This window comes from Channa argus, chromosome 22 (assembly GCF_033026475.1).
Source record: "Channa argus isolate prfri chromosome 22, Channa argus male v1.0, whole genome shotgun sequence".
NCBI classification, from domain to species: Eukaryota; Metazoa; Chordata; class Actinopteri; order Anabantiformes; family Channidae; genus Channa; species Channa argus.
In genome coordinates, this window is record NC_090218.1 from 12466539 (window position 1) to 12485095 (window position 18557).

General features: G+C 38.6%; 1 protein-coding gene across 1 annotated transcript; it reads right to left on the reverse strand.

The window, feature by feature from the left end:
• Window positions 1–392: 392 nt before the first annotated feature.
• Window positions 393–14322, reverse strand: LOC137108160 (alpha-1A adrenergic receptor-like). Its single transcript, XM_067492512.1, has 5 exons — window positions 13470–14322; window positions 10378–10629; window positions 9401–9767; window positions 3301–3422; window positions 393–3188 (listed from the first exon to the last, which is right to left on the reverse strand). Exons 1-5 carry the CDS (start codon window positions 13788–13790, stop codon window positions 2811–2813), a joined length of 1440 nt encoding a protein of 479 aa, XP_067348613.1. The 5' UTR covers window positions 13791–14322; the 3' UTR covers window positions 393–2810.
• Window positions 14323–18557: the final 4235 nt, after the last annotated feature.

Genomic DNA, 18557 nt, shown 5'->3' on the forward strand with positions numbered 1-18557 from the left:
TCATCTTGAATCAGACAGGAAACACTACTAATACTTAGTCCACTACTACTACTACTACTACTAATAATAATAATTATTATTATTATTATAATAATTATTAAAAATAACAAGAATTAAAACAATATTGATGATGTATCGCACTTAAGGGAGTTTGGGCTTCTGGTTTAATAATAAAAAAAAACTCAACATTCACATTTACTGAACTATGTACATCAGCAGCAAGAGTTTAAGAATTTATTTCTATGATTCCTGAGTGAAAGTCCCATTGAATGTTGTTTCATATTTGCATCTTCACATTTCAATCCGCTATGACTGAGAATGAGAATGATTTTTCACATTCACTTGCAGTTATTTAATTTATTTAAGTATGATATGTAAGTGCAACACTTCAAAATATTTCTTTACTTTTATTTTTGAAAAGAACACTGTGACATTCATTGACATATTTTTCTCTGTTTACAGTTTCATCTCCAACAAAGAGACAGATCCAAGACATGTTTAATCCAGCTCTATGAAAAAACATATATATATATATATATATATATATATATATATATATATACACACACACACATCTACTGTTTGTTTGACATTCTTTCTGTGTTACATCAATGCTGAAGTTGGATTTACTTAACAGAAGGATCATCAGTCACACAGTGTAATATATCCACAAATGAAGCCACACACACCCACACACACAGCTGACAACAATGGCTGCAGGATTTCAGATACGAAATATTTATGATTCTGAGTAAGATCAGGAGATTTAAAAAAATTAAATAAAAACAGATGCAGTTCCTCTAGTGGTCACCTGTGATCAAGCTGCATTAAAATTAAAGTGAAAACCTCCAGCGTTGTTTATTAGTTTTTGCACAATAAGAGTCTTACTATCATCACTTAAGGGGATTTTAGTGACCTATTATAATAATTAAAATAACAGGAAAGATCAAAATCCATTTGTAAAGTCCTCATCAATAATAAAGACATGGAAACCAACATACGGATGCAGAAATACAAAATGAGATTTTGTTGTTTTCTTTTTGTTTTTAGAAGTTTACTTATAGTTAAAATTTCAAGATAATTTTTTTAATGTTGATAAAATTGATTTGATGATAATAAAAATCTAAAATAATATTTATATTTTATTTATATTATCATTGCTATTTATTTAGATTTTTTTGCAAATTTCCTTTCAAACTTTACATTGTTTTTTTGGTGTGTTTTTTTTTCAAAGAATACAAATTTGGGGAAATTTTCTAGGTAGATTTTGTAGATTATTTTAGCTAATTAATCGAACTATTAAAAATTAAGAATTTAAAATTAAGAAATATAACAATTTTAAAATAATGCCTTTAATTAAATTTAGTTGGAATTTCTGGGTAATTCTAAAAATATATATTTTGGAATTTTCAGAACCGCTCTTAATATAATCTTGAGGGTTATCTGACAAATGGTCACACATTGCCATCGTGGTCCACAAATTGAGGGTGAAGCTCGGGTTTTATCGTCGTAACACATCCTGCTTCTCCATCAGATTGTGGAAGTGTCTTGCATCAACAACCTTTTTACCCCCCGTCTCTGAACAGTCTGTCACAAAGCCTTGAGCTTTATCGTGGCTTGTAGACGTCCACCACATCCCTGTGAAGCTGAGTGGCCTTTGAGCATATGAAGGTGTCATCTCTGGATGATGCTGATTTATAAGGCTCGTCTTAGCTTGGCTCCGATGTATATTTGCTCTCTTCTACAAAGAACCAAAAGCCGTTGTGCTTTACGTTCGAGTGACATTTATCAGCTCGCTGTTCCTCATTGTTCGGACTGAAATGGGGAAGCGAGCATTCAGTTTTACAGTTTCCCCGACTTGCAATATGCTTCGAACAGAGCTGAAGATCTCAGAACTCATTTTACTTGAAGCCTTCAGTTCTTTCTTAATCACCAAACAACGAGAGACCCCAGTGGGTTTTATCTGGTTAAATAAAAATAAATAAAATAAAAGCTTCATTTATTAATTGATTTGTCCTTTCCACAGTGTCTCCGACTGTCTACAGTTGAAGTGTGACAGAACTGAAGAAAATGAGATCCACCGTGAATCACAGGTGGACTTTTCCCACAGAACAAGGGCTGTACAGATCACCAGACATATAAATAACCAACCCTGGAGGTTTTTGTTAAGACCAACTTGAAAAATCCCAAACTATTCTTTGAAGTATAAAGAAAGAAAAATATGTAAACTGATAGAAACAAGTATCATATAATGAGCTTTTCATTAGGTTCACTCTTATATTTTATCCACCTAAATTACTGTTCAGTTATTTTTTAAATAATTATGTCGCCTTGTTTTTTAAATTATAAGGTATTAGTAAGGTTTTAAGCTTAGCGATTTCTGTTAGGAGAGATTTAGAAACATTTCTGATACACTTTAAGCTAAGACTCTTTTAAAAGCTGTATTTTTGTTTTCTTATTTTTGAATGAATGATTTTGATGATTCCTGATTGTTTTTTCTTTACAGTTTTAACGTTAAAGTTTGGTGATTTATATTGTGGTTTTACCTAATAGTGAAGCTTTTACCTCCTCACACACAACGTGCAGTGATGGTGATCTGTTAGAAGCCCCAGGTGATAAAAGTGATAAAAGTCTTGACAATGTACAATCAGAAACCTGCAAGATGCCGTGGTGTGTTTCTGGTCCAGCTTCAGGTTTCACAGGTGTGTTAAACACCCTACAGGTAGAATCACCACACCTTAGTGGACAAAATGTCTCATGACTTGTGCGTGTTTGTAAAAGCAGCAGCCGGTGGGTCAGTTAGTGTCCAATTACAGTTTAGATGCCGGCGTTTCCTGTGCAGCTCTGTGCTGCTGGTCTGCTTCTCTGTTTACACTCTGACCATTCAACACCACCTCTCGCCTCGCTCCGACCCCCAGCGTCATCCCAGCATTCTTAGCAAGCGGGGACATCAAGCTCGGCCGTCCACTCCCTCCTGAGCCAGGAAGGAGTCCCCGGTTCGAGGAGGAGGGCCAGGGATGGAGCTTGGAGGTGATGCAGCGTGGGCTTGGGCTGATGGAGGACAGCGTCTGCTGGCTACCGTTAAGGCAGGACGAGGTGTTGGAGCCCTGATGGCAGCGGTAGCTGGAGTATGCCTGCCACCCCTGACGCTTCTTCTTCCAACGGCAGTGCAGGATCCGGATGAAGGCCTAGAAACAAAAAAACCTGTTAGTCCAGAGCTGTAGCATCAGTAGTAATAGTAGTAGTACCAACAGTAGTAGCACTCGCAGCTGTAGTCTTTTCAATTATTCGAACTGTTACCTGTTTGAACTCGCGGCTGTAGCAGGGGTAGATGATGGGGTTCAGGCAGCTGTTGAAGTATCCGAGCCAGAAAACAACTTTAAAGCAGATTTCAGGAGGATGGAGGCTGCTGTTAAATGAGCCTGAGGACACACACACAGACACATGAACTTTAAAAACAGATCAGAGCAACATCCCAGTGTGACGGAGCTGTGACCATCACGGTGAAGACAAAGGGCTCAGGACTCATTAAATCTGTGAGTAAAGTTCTGTTAAACAAACTGCATCCAGTACTTAAATTGATATTTCTATGTTTTTAAAAAACAACTAGATTATGAACAATTGTTGAGTATAAATATTTGATTTTATGGTTTATAAAGCAGTTCTACTGATAAACTACAGATCAGACTTTCACCACCAGGCGGCAGCATTTACCACAACACCACCTGAGCTGTGAACATGGTGCCGACACGCTCCACTTTACACAGTCTGGACCAAAATACTGCAAACCTCAATATGTACAAATGAGTAAAAAGTAATAATAGAATAACCAAACAACAAGTCGTGGTATTCAGTCATGGAAGAGTTACTGGAGCTACAGGGGCCGACAATCCCTGAACCAAAGCCTCTGCATGAAGTGAGTTGCTTGAAAATCACCAACCTTTATTAAAACAAGTTTACAAAAAACTATTTGTGTCTGTTTTTGATAACGTGTCATTTTGTGCATTTTGTTTCAGAGGGTCCTACAGTCTATCCTCGTTTCCTCTCCTCTCATTCTTGCCTCATCTCCTTCCCTTATCCGCTCTCACTGTTTGTTCCTCTCCACTTGTCTCCTCACAACTTTTTCCTCTCTCTCTTTTCCTTCTCATGTTCTCTCCTCTACCTCTCTCCTCCGTTTGCTCCTCCTTCGCCTCCTGCTTTCCTTCCTCCTCTCTCCTCGGAGGTGCTGACCTGTAAATGAAGCCGGTGATCTGAGTATGTTGGAGGTTTTTGGGGGGATTTATCAAAGGATTCTGTGGGATTTCGTGGATCAGGTTTTTGATGTTCTTCAGATACCACGGACTCCTGAGCAGGTGGATTATTTCTCCCTGAACATGGACTTGTAAGGCCATCCTGCGCCTCAGGCTGCAGGCTCTGACTATATATGAAGAACTGTACTGTTTAACCTGATGCCCGTCATAGGAAAAACATGTGACTCTAAACACCACATTAGTCCACGTTTGCTAATTCTTCCACTGCACAAGAATAAAAAAGGAAAAGTTTTTGTTTTCTTTTTTGTTCTCAGACTTCTGAGCATCACAGCAGCCGCTTTTAAACAGTGTAGAACCCATTTGTTTTCTGTTCTCAGTGCTGGTTTGGTGTTGGGAAAGTATTTACCTGTGATCAGAGCAACAACACCTGATCAAAGTCCTGGTTGAGATAAAACAGCAGAGCTGGTAAACGCTCAGGGTGAGGAACGTCGTGCCTCAGCTTTTTCTCCCTTTGTCTCATCTTCCATTATTTCCTCTGCTTGTCTAGTTATTAAACGTGAACATTTCAAACAGTAACAACAACTTTGGCACATGGACGGAGGGAGACGGGGATTGAACCACCGAACTGTTGTTAATGAACAACCTGCTGCCATTGTAAGTGTAAAAAAGATCAAATCTGACTCCTTCTCTCCACAGGATGAAGCCTCTGATCACTTCCTCCATCAACAGGACACTTGACTTCTCCTCATGTTCATGCTGTGGCTGCATTGACCTCTGCAGGCTGAGCCGGACATTTTCTGACCCTAAATATCAGGTCACATTCTCCTCTGCTCTGCGATGCACTGTGCACTTTAATGCTGAGTCACGATCTGCACTGCGTCCTCGGTAAATCAGCAGTGAGAACAAACTGGACCTCCTCCCTTTGTGAGGAGACTGGGTTTAATTTAATGCTGTGTTACTTCGTGACTGCTTTTATTCCCGGAGCTGGATTAAAGCTGCAGCCTCAGACACGTTCACACCTCTGCTGAGTGGAAGGAGAAAATGTTTTCTTCATTATGCAAAAAAATCAAGACGAGCAAGAAAAACAAGCCTGGATGTTTCCCCCATGATTAGTTGACATGCGTGATTAGTTGTCGCGGTGCATGTAGCTGTACGCTAACACGGCATTTAATGACATTCATGCTCATTCACAACGTCTATTCTTGTAGTCTGTCAACTGATAAATGCTGTAACATCAAATTTTAATAACACTGACTATAACTACTCTGTTCTAAATAATGCTTAACATTACTATTATTATTATTAATATTATTGACTTTTGCAGTTTCTTTTAGGTCCAAACTGGTTTGATAAATACTTTTAATTCCTGGTTTGAAAGTAAAAATAAAGGATTTCTGTTCACTCTGGCTTTGGCCTGCAGGTGTTTCCAATTCTGTGATGAACATTGGCAGCAGCATCTTTGCCTTTAGCTCCACCTGTGATGTGTAACAGCAAACAGTGAGTATGAACCTCCTCTGATCACAGAACTGATTCTCTGAGCACCAATGGATCAGTCTGCTTTGGGCCAATATTAAACCAGTTTATTCTCTCTGTTATGAAGGCTGCTGTGTTCCAAAGGTCACCAGTAGCCGGAAGGATTAAGGGTAGCGCTTCATTTGGACTCGGCCGGGTCTTAAAGTTAAATAAATGTTGTTCTGGCTCATGTTTAAGAGTTAGAGCTGGAAACCTTTTTTGGAGATCAAAGACTTCGATTCCGTTTTGACAGTAACGTTGCTTAAGTCCGGATGGAGTCTGCTGAAATGGACAGTTACAGTGTGAACTCCTAAAAGTTGGACACTTTGTTATTGATTAAATGACGTTATGGACTAAAGCAGAAGACCAGTCGTAGAAAATTAAAACTGTGTTGTCATCACAGTTATTATATATATAGTAATACAGTAATTATAGTATTATATAGTAATTTTTCTAGAAATGCAACTTGTAAATGATTAAGCAATTAAATGTGAGAGGAACTGCGAGGATTTTATGATTGTTTGTCATATAAAACTGAAAAATATATCCAGAAACATGAAAATGTTGATCAGAATCCACCATCAGGGTGTCAGGGCTAAAGGACAAAGCCCGTACTGCTGCCTGTGCATAGGTTTCATGTGGGTAAAGCAAAAAGCTGTTGGAAGAACCTAATGGTTTGAATTAGAAGTGTTGTTTTTGGTAATGACCAAACTTTCCATTCCAACATAAGAATCTTGTCCCATCTGTGAAACATGTTTGTGGCAGCATCAGAGTTTAGACCTGCTTTGCTGCCTCTGGTCCAGGACGACTGCCATCACTGATAGAGCTATTAATGGACTAAAACCTCCCCAAGCTGACACAGAACTAATAAACATTTAGTTAAAATTAATGCTGTAAAAGAGGGGGGAGGGGGGGGGGGGTCACATCCTTTACTGAAGACATGGGTTCACATATTTGTGCTGCACACAAAAATGTCAGATTGGATCCTTTCCCACAGTAAATAAATTAAGAAGTGTAATCGTTGGTCCCATTGCTTTAATTGGGTTCCTTTAAACAAGCTTAGAACTAGATCTAATCATGTTTTGGGTCAAGGTCGTGCAGAAAATCCTAAATGTATATAAATAAAAGTTCTCTTATTTGAGAAGGTTTAATCAAACGTGGAAATGATTCGTGGATTCACAACAATTAATTCTGACACAATTTTATATGTGTGTGTGTTTTTAAAGACAACAACCTCCAAACAATCATTATAAAATAATTAGTTTCCGGCCCACAACTGATGGATGCTGACAACAGAACATCAGAGATCTTCATCCTGTATGTAGAAGTGCTGGTTATACATTCAGAATGTGATTGGTTTCTTTCTGGGCCTTTAAAGGAGCAAGATCTCAGAGCTGTCTGGGCTCTGATTCATTGGCTTTGACACAGTTCGCTCAGTATTTACGAACACAAACAGCTTCCTGTCCAACTTGACTAATCCGAGAAGGCTCAGCGCTAATCTGTTTTATCGAGCAGGAGAATGTCTGGCATCACTCGAGCGTCCATATTGTGGGAAATCAATCATAGAAAATACAGAAATAACAAGTGTGTTTAACTTGTTTCTCCACTGATCTCATGTCTCTCAGTCACTGTGAGACACTCTGAGAAAAACACACGAGTCACTTGTGCTTCCTGGATTCTCTGGCTGCTGATTGGTCTGTGACGTTGGATCTGAAGCATCGATGTTCAGGCCAAATATTTCAACTATGAAGACGACTAAAATAAAAATGTGCAGTTTCTGAAGGGTTTCTCACAATCAGTCACACTTGAACCCTTTATAGAATTGTTTATTTGATTTAGTTTTGATCATCAGATCTTCGTGAATATGAATATAAATATACGTTTTTAAGAATTTAATTACACTATTCGAGAGCCACAGTCATTTAAAGGAATGAGCCACCTTTTTTATGGTTTAGGAGCTAATAGTTGTAGCTGTATGTTGCATTCAGGGACCCCGTTTACATCACAGTTCACCAAAAAGATGAGAGTCGGATCTATCAGATCACTTTGTTGCTGTTCATTTTTAATAGCTGCATTTTTAGTTTTTATGCTGCATTTAAAGTCACACATCTTTCATATCTAGGTGCTGATACATGAAAAATCCTGTTTGGACAATTTTGGTAATGAATCAAGAATTTAAATCAGGGTCCAGTTTCTCACATCACGATTTGCTGATTGACTCTGTTTTTATATGATTCCAGTGCTGCAAATAAACTTTATTTTCATTACTAACTCATCTGTTTTAATGAACTGATCGTTCGTCCTGTAAAACGTCAGGAAATGGTGAAAAATGATCATAACTATCATAACTTGCCAAAAGCTCTTGTGTGCAACAATCCAAACCCTCAATGTTCAGATTACTGTCAGAATGAGAAGCAAACATTTACATCTTAAACGGTGGCATAAGAAAATTTAGGCATTTTTCCTGAAATTATTTATCAGTTTTTAAACGTGTTGATCAGTTAATGAAGAATTAATCAAATCCATGCATCTGCAGAGTTGTCTTTGTAAATGTGAATGCAGGGTTGTTGTTGCTTCCTCTCTGTAGCACATTTGGAAGAGTTACAGTTTATAAGGTTGTCAGTTAGATCATTTACATTTTTGATATGATCTAAATAAAAAGGCAGGTGAGAGTGTGAATCTGATCAAGGAGGATCTTAAAAACGAAACGTGACCTTTTAGCTGATCAAATCAAAAACATTTCAATGTCTACAAACAGATGCTATGATTTAGGCACTGAAGAAATATTATTTCTTGCCCATATTATTTTCATGATGGGAATCAAAGCAAACGTTTGCTCCTTAACGCTGGCTGTGCAAAGAGGGTCAGAGCCAAGTTTTTCTTTACATGATTGTGGTTTTGTTGGATTGTCCATGGACACATTAGAAACTGTTTCAGTCAGCGTATCAGAATCACTTGTTCAACCGATTTTTCCTCCAGTTTATTGAGATCCAAGCGTTTCACTATGTTACTGTGGTAAAGAAGCATCTGGCAGACAGACACAGGCGTAATACTGCATGTGATAGTCCACATACAGGAGACGTGAAGTTTGTGATGCTCCCTGTAAATACTGCGTTACAGGTGGAGTGAACTCTATGGTAGAGGAACGTGTGAAACTAACAGTTATTCTGAATATCGATGTTCCAGTTGTCTATGAAATGTCAAAAATTCCCAGACACAACAGGCAGCACTGATCTTTAAATGTCAAATTGTTTACCAGCAGGGAGAGCAACAAGTTCTCTCTCTGGGAGTGGAACCAGAAAATATTTGTAACCTTTTAATGTTCTCGCTTGGAAATTAATGAAAATGATTAATCGATTATGAAAATACTCACTGATCAAATCATGTCCACTGTGGTATAAATGTAACATAATGAGAGAAGGGCCAACAAAGTTGTTTGGCTCCAAACCAATGCAACACAATGAGATATTATATCGAAATGGTGATTAATTATATTATTTGGATTTCAATGTTTTTTCTATTGTATATTTCTGTTTTATGCTTTAAAAAAAATTTTGTGTGAGATTTTGTCCTGCAGAAATGCTACGCTACCAGAACTTTAAAACTAAATTTTAAAGATAAAGACGCTGCACACTTACCAATGGGTAGAACCAGGAAGAAAGGAAGCCAGCAGAAGATGAACATGCCCACCACCATGCCCAGGGTCTTGGCAGCTTTCTTCTCTCTGGAGAACTTGAGCAGTTTGACGGAGAGCGAGCTCCGTCCGGCTGAGGGACACATGTCGTGGATCTGCTGGTTCCTGCAGTGGATCCTCAGCGTGAGCTCATTGGAGTCCTGCTGGTGCTCCTTCATCACGCCAGCCTCCAGGTTCTTGGTGGTGCGTTTGGCCACGATGTAGACTCGGCAGTACATCGCCAGGATAACAGCCAGGGGGATATAGAAGGAGCCGAATGAGGAGAAGAGGGTGTAGAAAGGCTCCTCATTGATCTGACACTTGGTGTCGTCCTGCAGCAAGAACAAGAGTGAAGATGACTTGAGTTAATTGGATTTTATTTCACCTTTATTTACCAGGAAAACTCCCACTCATCAGCCTCTTGTCCAATGATGGCAGAATGATGACAAGACAAACATGAAACAGTTACAATCCAAAGTTTAAAACCTCAGGTTTCTTTTGTATGACACTGAAGCTCAGCGCGTTGATCACGGACGCTAACGGGTACCCTAATCATCTGCGTGTAATGCAGAGGGGACTGGACAAAGCTGCGCTTTTCGATGCCTCAAGAACGAGAACAGGTTGGGTCTACATATCTTATACAGAGTTGAGGTCAAGTTTTGTGACGTTCATTCCCAAATCTACTTCACATATTCCACAACCAGCTTTGATGTGTGTTTGGGGTCACAGTTCTAGCTACCGTGTTCAACAGTAGGTATTTTCATTTTTTCTGTATATAAAGGTTTATTACAAAATCTGTGTTATTGTCTATTAACAAAAAGAACTATTATCAATACACCTTACAAATGGATTTTAGTTGAGGTCGTGTTATAAAGCCCAGATACATTTAATTAGTATTTTTATATTAGACATTGATATCCTCACACAAAGATGTTTTAGTACCTGGGACGGTGGCTGTTTCCAGCCCAGCAGTGGGCCAATGGAGATCACGAAGGAGAGGATCCAGACGCCGAGCATTGCAAGAAGCGCCCGCTTCTCTGTGACGATCATCGGGTATTGCAATGGGTAGCGAACTCCGATGTATCGATCGATAGAAATGACGCAAAGAGACATGATGGATGCTGTACAGCACAGGACGTCCAATGCTGCCCAGATGTCACAGAAGATCCTACCAAACACCCAGGAGTTCAAGACCTGCAGGGAAAGGTGGAGCCTGAAGGTTAGCTACTGAAACATGCACCTGGTGTAGAATACAAGAGAATGTTTAAATCATTTTGTGGGTTAAGAACAACTTTCTTGGACTGAAGTTAATACTAAACTATTTGAGCTTGTTGGTGGTTTTCAATAGCCAAGTTCAGTATATCTAGTAATATGCTGGAGTTGATGGTTTGATCTCCACCTCCTGCTTAGGGTTGGGTAAGTTTAGCAATCTCGAATCTGATTGCAGCTCTGCTTATCGATTCCAGTTCTTAATTATTTCCTGTGTTGATTCCAAAATGTTTAAAAGAAAAATGTCAATAGTTAAATGCTCAGACAACAAAATTATATTTTCTTTTATTGTTGTTCCTGTTTATTGTGCAAATTTGTTCATCGCTGCTTCTCAACTGGGTACATCCCACACTCAGAGCAAAGGTGGCAGTACTCTGAAAATCTACACCAAAACAAGGAAAACAAAACCTTATTGTCACAATTTACAAGAGAAAAGTCTTTAAGAGTTGTGACTTATTGGTTCATTTTGCAAAGTGCGTTCTGTGAGTTTTCTAAGATGGAACCAGGACTGTTAAACCTAAGTGAACCTAAGTTACGTTTTGTCTACGTTTTGATTCCCAACTCTACTCCTGCTGTCTTTATGCCCCCACAAAGTATCTGAAGGCTCAGTGAATACTGAACCTGAAGTTGCCCTGGTTTGTGTTCACATTGGAAAAAAGCAGATGTGCAAAAATAAACAAAGAAAAAATGTGACACCAAGTATTTATAGACATTCTATTATATTCTAACAATAAGTCATTATGACAATAAATTGACCAGAAAATGAAAAGCTTTTTATTTCAGCCAGCCCCACACAGTGCCCACAATTCCTGTTGACACCACACTCATCTGCACCTATAAAAGTGTAAAAATTATTAGGACATTAGTCAACAGCTAAGTCAGCCTGCACTTATAATTGTTAATAAATCAGTGCAGCCGGAAAAATGAATTTGTTTCTAACAGCTTTTGTCCAAGATGCCCTGTGGCTGTTTTCAAGAATATTAATGGTCCAGGTTTTCCTGTCAAATAACTGGATATAAAGACAACATTTCTCCTGGAGAAAGGCCCTGAAGTCGTTCTTATCGGTGACTTATAGCATTAGATTTATCAACTATCAGTAACAGTGTTCCTTAAACCCACTGTGAGTGGTGCTTTTTCAGAGTGATACAATTCTTTGGCAAAAGATAAACACATTCTTTCTGACAGGTTCAGCCTAACACCTTAGAAATAAAAAGCCCGTAAAAGCAGGATTCATGGCAGAACTGCTGTATTGGATTCCATTAAACTGCACAGGTGGTCATTGGTGTGTATACACAAGATAAATTGCAGTATTTGGTGCCTGTATTTCAATGGTCAAAAGTAAGTAGTTACATTTACCCAAGTTCCTAAGACAAAATCTAATTGGACTGAGTAATCCCATTTTTATTTCCATATTTACAAAAAAAACTTTTTATTCTAAGACATTAACATTACAACTGACGTAATTTTAACTTCTCTATCAGTGTTGGGTTTTTGTAGCACACAGCTGCTCTTTCATTGCTTTTACACCACTAGTAAACTGTCATCAGGTGAATCACAATGTTGTGTTGCAGAAGAGAAAAAATGCCCTGTAGTCATTTTAATATACTGTATGTTGCTAGGTAACATAAACTTGGATGTAGGGACACTATTTAAGATTTTCTAAACTCAGAAAAAAGACAAAGCTGACAGGATCTGCTCCTGTCATACCAAATTTAGAAAATTCCTGTTTTAAACATCCCCAACTTACTAAGGACTTATGAAGTTTCTGTAACTGGTCCAATATGATCTTTACTTGAGTTGTTCTATTTTCAAACACATTTTACTTTTACTATATTTCACATGGACATTTTGTACTTACTACTGCACCTCACACATCTGAGAGTCGGTCAGCACAAACCCTACAAATGTCTTGGGTCTTTCTTTAAATGGAAAAAGCTACAAAACACTGCAGTAAGTCTGTAATTTAACTGGTTTAAGGGGAAAAGTTTGTCGTTTAAAGTGTGTTTTGATAAACTGATGATTCTTTTCCATTGAGGAAAAAGTGGTGTTATTTTCTAATAACGGGACTGTTGGAGATTTTTTCTCCAACAGTCCAATATCCCAGATTATTCGGTAAAAACAAATAAATAAAAAACACAGAAAAACAGTAAATCCTCACAATGAAAAGGCTCGTTTTGATTTATTTTAGGTGGGATTAAAATCTAATTAACACATATTTATAATGAACAAAAAATATAACTAGCCAACAATGACACACAGCTGAGTCTTAAAGGATATAAACAGCATTCACAAGATATTTCTTCTATTCATTAAATGTATTGATTTCCATTCATTTGTTTGTTACTCACTCCATTGCTCACTGTCCTTCTTTCCTTTCTTTCTCCTTCCCTGTTATTCTTTTAATGCGTCTTGTGGACAACCACAAGTAAATATTGTAAATAAGTGAAAGATTAATTAAAAAGTCTGAAAAATCCACCCGAGGTCTGTGTGTGGTTTTAAAAGAATCCAAAGCCCGAAACTGAGTCTACAAAAACATAACATTTCAGACCAAACCAAATTTTTTGTTTCTAAACTAAAACTTTTTATTTCCTGTCGTTACACTGATTGTTTAAAATGAATTTTTGCCCATTTTCTATCGTTTCTGGATTCTCATTCTTCGTTTTGTTTTACGCTTTTCCTCCATTTTTACTTTCATTTACATTTACTGCTCTGCAATCTCCACTGTCTCTGGACCAAAAGCTGATCAGCGACCCCCTCACACTGACCTCCTGGGTGGCGGACACCGGCAGCACGGTGGTTCCCAGCAGCAGGTCCGCGATGGCCAGGTTGATGATGAAGTAGTTGGTCGGGGTCCGCAGGTGGCGGTTACAAACCACCGACAGGATCACCAGGATGTTCCCCACGATGGCGAACATGATAAAGAAGGCGAGCACCATGCCCACCGGCACCGCCCGGCTCAGGTTCAGCGGGGCGGCGCCGTGGTACTGGGAGCCGTTGGTGCCGTTTGAGGAGAAGTTTGAGCCCAGCAACGGTGGCAGCGTCCCGGCGTAAAGGTCCGGGACGGAGTCGTTCGACCACAGGCTCATGGTGGCTCCAGTGTTGGCTACGAAACCGTTTCTTCACAAACGTGAACTATTTCACTAAATAGTGAAATAGTGAATAAATAGTGAATAAATACCCCGGAATGTTCAGATAACCTGCGCACAGTTTGCGGTTTTCTCAGTCGGTGTCACTAGAAGTTCGGCGCTTTTCCACAATGTTTGAAGAATCCCACTGATTTTTGGGGTAAAACTCCGCAGCTCGGGTTCGCTTCGAAATCCAGTGACGGGGAGCAGCGCTCGTGTCATTTTGCGCAGGAGGCGCGCGGATCAGCTGCAGGTGGAGGTTCGGTTCCGGTTCCGCGTTTCCATACGACGTGACGGCACGTTTCAGACTCCTGTCGGCCTCAAACTGATGGTTCAGCAGCGGCGCTGGGACATTTTATGGTCCAAGTGTTTAATGTGGGAAAGTCCTGAGGAACTGAGAAAAAAGGAAAAGACGCGGAGACACAAGCTGCTGCATCTTAGTCTCAGTCTTTCTATTTGTCCATCGGTCTCTGTCTGCACCCACGTTGAAACTGACCAGCGTGGCCACAGTGTTGCTGAGGCAGGTTGTACAGTATGGAGGCCGTGAGGTGCGAAAACATTGATTGATTGATTGATTGATAGATTGATTGATTGATTGATTGGGCCACAATCCAGTAAAATCATACATATAAAAAATTAAATGAGTAGCTTTTTTTATTTTCTCTGACTATTTGAGCACGAGGGTGAAATGAGGTTTTAAAGTGTCTTAAAATGTCTTAGATTTTAATTAGGTGAAAACTACAGAAACCACATGAGAGTGACAGACTATTTCATTGTTTGTTTGGATCAGCGTATGAGATTCACTGACCCTTTTTATACAATGTCAATTTTGACTGTTTTTGTCTGATCATTGAATGTTATTTATTTTATTTTATTTTTTTGGGTGGTAGCAGAATCACGACACCAAGATAATGACAAAAAAGCATTGACACAGTTTGTACTCGGGGCATAAAACCTAAATCATCATCCGACACAGAGCGAGCTGCTGTTTTTACTCCCTCTATATGTGTGTGTGTGTGTGTGTTATGAACGCAGTATTAAGTTTTTCCCAGTCAAGGTCGCTCAGTCTCAGGTGGTATATGTAGCCGATGGGAGGGTGTGATCTATTTTCAGGTCAGTTAGAAATGTGCGCCATGACTATGGCAGCAGGATAACAATAACCCTCCTTGATGTGCCGGAAAAAGTGGCAGCCGGACCTCCAGCAATGTTCTCTCCAGTTAGAGACAACCATCCACACACAGCCCCCAAGACCCAAACTAACACGTCCAAACTGCTTAATTTTGTCTGACAGTCAAAAATACCAACCTGTTGAGTTTACTGTTTACCTGAGAAACCTGATTGTTATTTGCATGATCAACAATCGATTAATTATTAAAGCTCCACAGTCATTGGTTTCTGCTGGGTGTCTTTAAGGGGGCCCATATGTGCCAAACAACAATGTTCTGCCTAAGCCACAAAACTCAAAAAGAAAAGTTACTTATACAAAGTTGTGATAAGTGATTTAAAATAGGCTTTGACTCACTACAGTTTTACACAGTGCACTTATAAAGTATTAGGTCTCTTACAATATATCTCTGCACTCAAGCATGTTGAAAATACAATAAAAGCCAGAGTACTGAGTAGAAAGTACTGAGTAGAAAGTACTGACTAAAAGCCCTAATTTGTTTACTAGTTGCACAATGTTGGAATCAAGGCACATTTTGTCCTTTAATTCAATTCAATATAGCGCTAATTCACAACAAAGTCATCTCAAGCCACTTTACAGAATAAAGTGAGGACTATAAAGATGTATAGAGAGAACCCAACAAAACCCCTTGAACAAGCTCTAGGCAACAGTGGAGAGGAAAAACTCCCTTTAACAGGAGAAACCAGGCTCAGGGTGGACGACCATCTGCCTCGACCGGTTGGGGTGAGTGGAAAGTGTAGAGAGAAAGAAAAAGAGCAACAAAAGCAACAACAAAACATTGAGCAGGTTGGTAGGACCAGTAGCTGCACACTGGAAGACACACAGCTTCAAAGCCGGGGACACCTGCGGATTTATTTTTTATTTATTTCAACATATATTCATTTATTTATTCGTTTTTTTATTTCTACATTTATTTATTTATTTCTAAATAAGTCATTTTTTGTCCTCCATACACACAGGCTTAAAAATGATCACAGATTAATAAATGTTTTTAGGTTCCCTTGTCCTATTCCCCTTAGAAAGATATACAGCTAACTGCTACTATGATGATCTAGTTAGCTAACTCATCGCACTTGATCTCGTCTTGTTTTCTTAAAGGGGGCGGAGCTTTTGATTTTTAGTTTACTTTTTATGTTTGATTTGACCACACTCACACTTTTTGTCACATACCTTCAGTGGGGTTTGAACCCACGTGTCGCTGCTGTTGCTCAGTCCACTTTTCTCCACGGGCTTATCGGCGCTGATAATTATCCCGACAGAGTAAGAAGATCAGTGTGAATGTGCAGAAAGTTCAAACCAAAGTTTACAAAGGGCCAAGCAGAAATCTGAGCTGAGTTTAGTCTGAAACATGTTCACCTGCAGACTCAACACTGAATATAACAAACAGGAAATTGATGACAGAGACTCAAATGCATTTTTAGTCTCATGAATATGAGGGAAATCCTTAAATCCTTATCAATAATGTTTAAGTTGCACTGCATGTAAGAACGTTACCAGCTCAGTCAAAGCCTGTTAGCTCACTTGCTAAAGTAACTGCTCTGAATTAGTAAACACTTACGTCACAATGTCTCACACTAATTATGCTTCATGATTTTGAAGCAGAAAGAATAACTCTAGTCACTTCAAGTCAATCATAAAAAACAGATTTAGAAATGACTAGAATCACATTGAATGAACATTTCCTGATTCCACTGTAGCAACCTGTTGACACGTTGCTTCAATTCAAAACACTTGTTTGGGAGATGATTTTAAATATGTTTCCAAATGCTCAGAATTATGAACAGCGGTCTGATGTAAGCAAAAGTCAACATATCTGCACATCAGAGCTCCTCTTCATCAGCAAAAACATCTTTAACATTAACTCTACAAAAGAAAATTCCAAATAAAACAATGCATCACCCAGTGGAGCAGTGTGTCGAGCAGATGTGTTTTTAATCATTATCAGACAAATAAGATAATCTATGTTGGAAACAGACACTAGCAGAATTAATCGGGGCCTTTGGTGTTTAATACAATTAATATATCAAATGGCTGAAGTTTTCATTTGAAGGGGAGGAGATGAGAATTTTAGATTATAGGTAAAACAATTTGAGCTCCTGAACCACAGACACCACAGAGCATCGGCCAATAAATCAGAATTTATTTGAGCAGAGACTTTATTTGAAATCTGTGCCTGGTTGTACCCATGTGTGGATCCAGCCATTATAACACATCTCCCAATGAAAAGTAAATGTTTATAGAATGTTTTTCCAATGTGATTCAAAATTTGGTTTGAAACAGCACACACGCAATTTCTCTGAGATATATTTATATATTTATTTGTGTATTTATTTTTTATTTTTTAACTGAAAGATAAGTCAAGTTTCATGGTCATCTTTTACATTAAATTGCTGACACTTCAAATGGTTTTGAAAACTTGTGGATAGTGAAGATTGGTTACGTTCATGCTCTTGAATTATCTTTAACTATGATGTGTAATGTTACAATTAAAGTTTTTAAGTGGGACATATGAAAATCTGTCCAGTGACTGCAGACTATTTTATGTTAACTGGCAACATCCTATATGATGATTGTGATTGGTGATTGTAGTGATTGGTTACTAACATAAAAAATTAAATGGACATTTGTTTTCTAGCAGCACCAACATGTAGCCTAAAGCAAAATGTGTGACAGTGATTTTATTTTTCTTTATGTGGATTGATATTCATTCTTTTAGTCCCTCAAACATGTGATTTATCCATTTAATCCAAAATACATATACATTTTATTCTAAGATTCAAGGAAATCCGCACTGAGCAGCAGCTGCTCTTTCCCATGACCCCTGAAGTCTCCAAACTGTCATTAAAATGTCTCATGGCTGAGACTCAGAGAGAGAGTAGGTATTTGTTCAGACAGTCTGATGCTGCATGCAGGGCTGGATCGATCTCCTGAGGGGCCCTGGGGAAAAAAACTGTGCCGTTAGGCTCCAAATTCCACCAGCATTGTTTCCTCAAAAATCCAGAAAATCTGAAACATTATGAAAATTTCCTTGCGCATTTTTCTAAAGAACTGAGCTAAAAAATGTTCCGTATTCTCACACGTAAATATGCTTTAATTAATCAGTTTTCTATGACCACAAACTAAAAAATGTTCTGAAATTCTAATTTCTAATTGTTGCCTGAAAAAAATCAACGAACATTAGAGCCAATAAGTGTCAGATCACGTGATGTGTAAGTTTATTCGCGAATAATTCACTCGATAATTAAATCAAACATAGCAGTAATAATTTTTATAATTTTAGTTTCCAGAAGGGGTCAAACGGTGGCCTGAACATCGGGCTGAGATGCAGAAGTCTCCCGGATCAAATCCCAGACCACACATCAGGTTTGTCCTCAAGTGAGACACTCATCTCTTTTTTAAGGGAGTCCAGGTCATGACAGGCTGAAAAATGACAACAACCCACATAATACAAGTGATAATGCTGACAATAAACATTGAGTCGTGCAAATCTAGATCAGTCATAGTAAAATTTGAGGGCAACTTATCTCAAAGAAATCACTTAT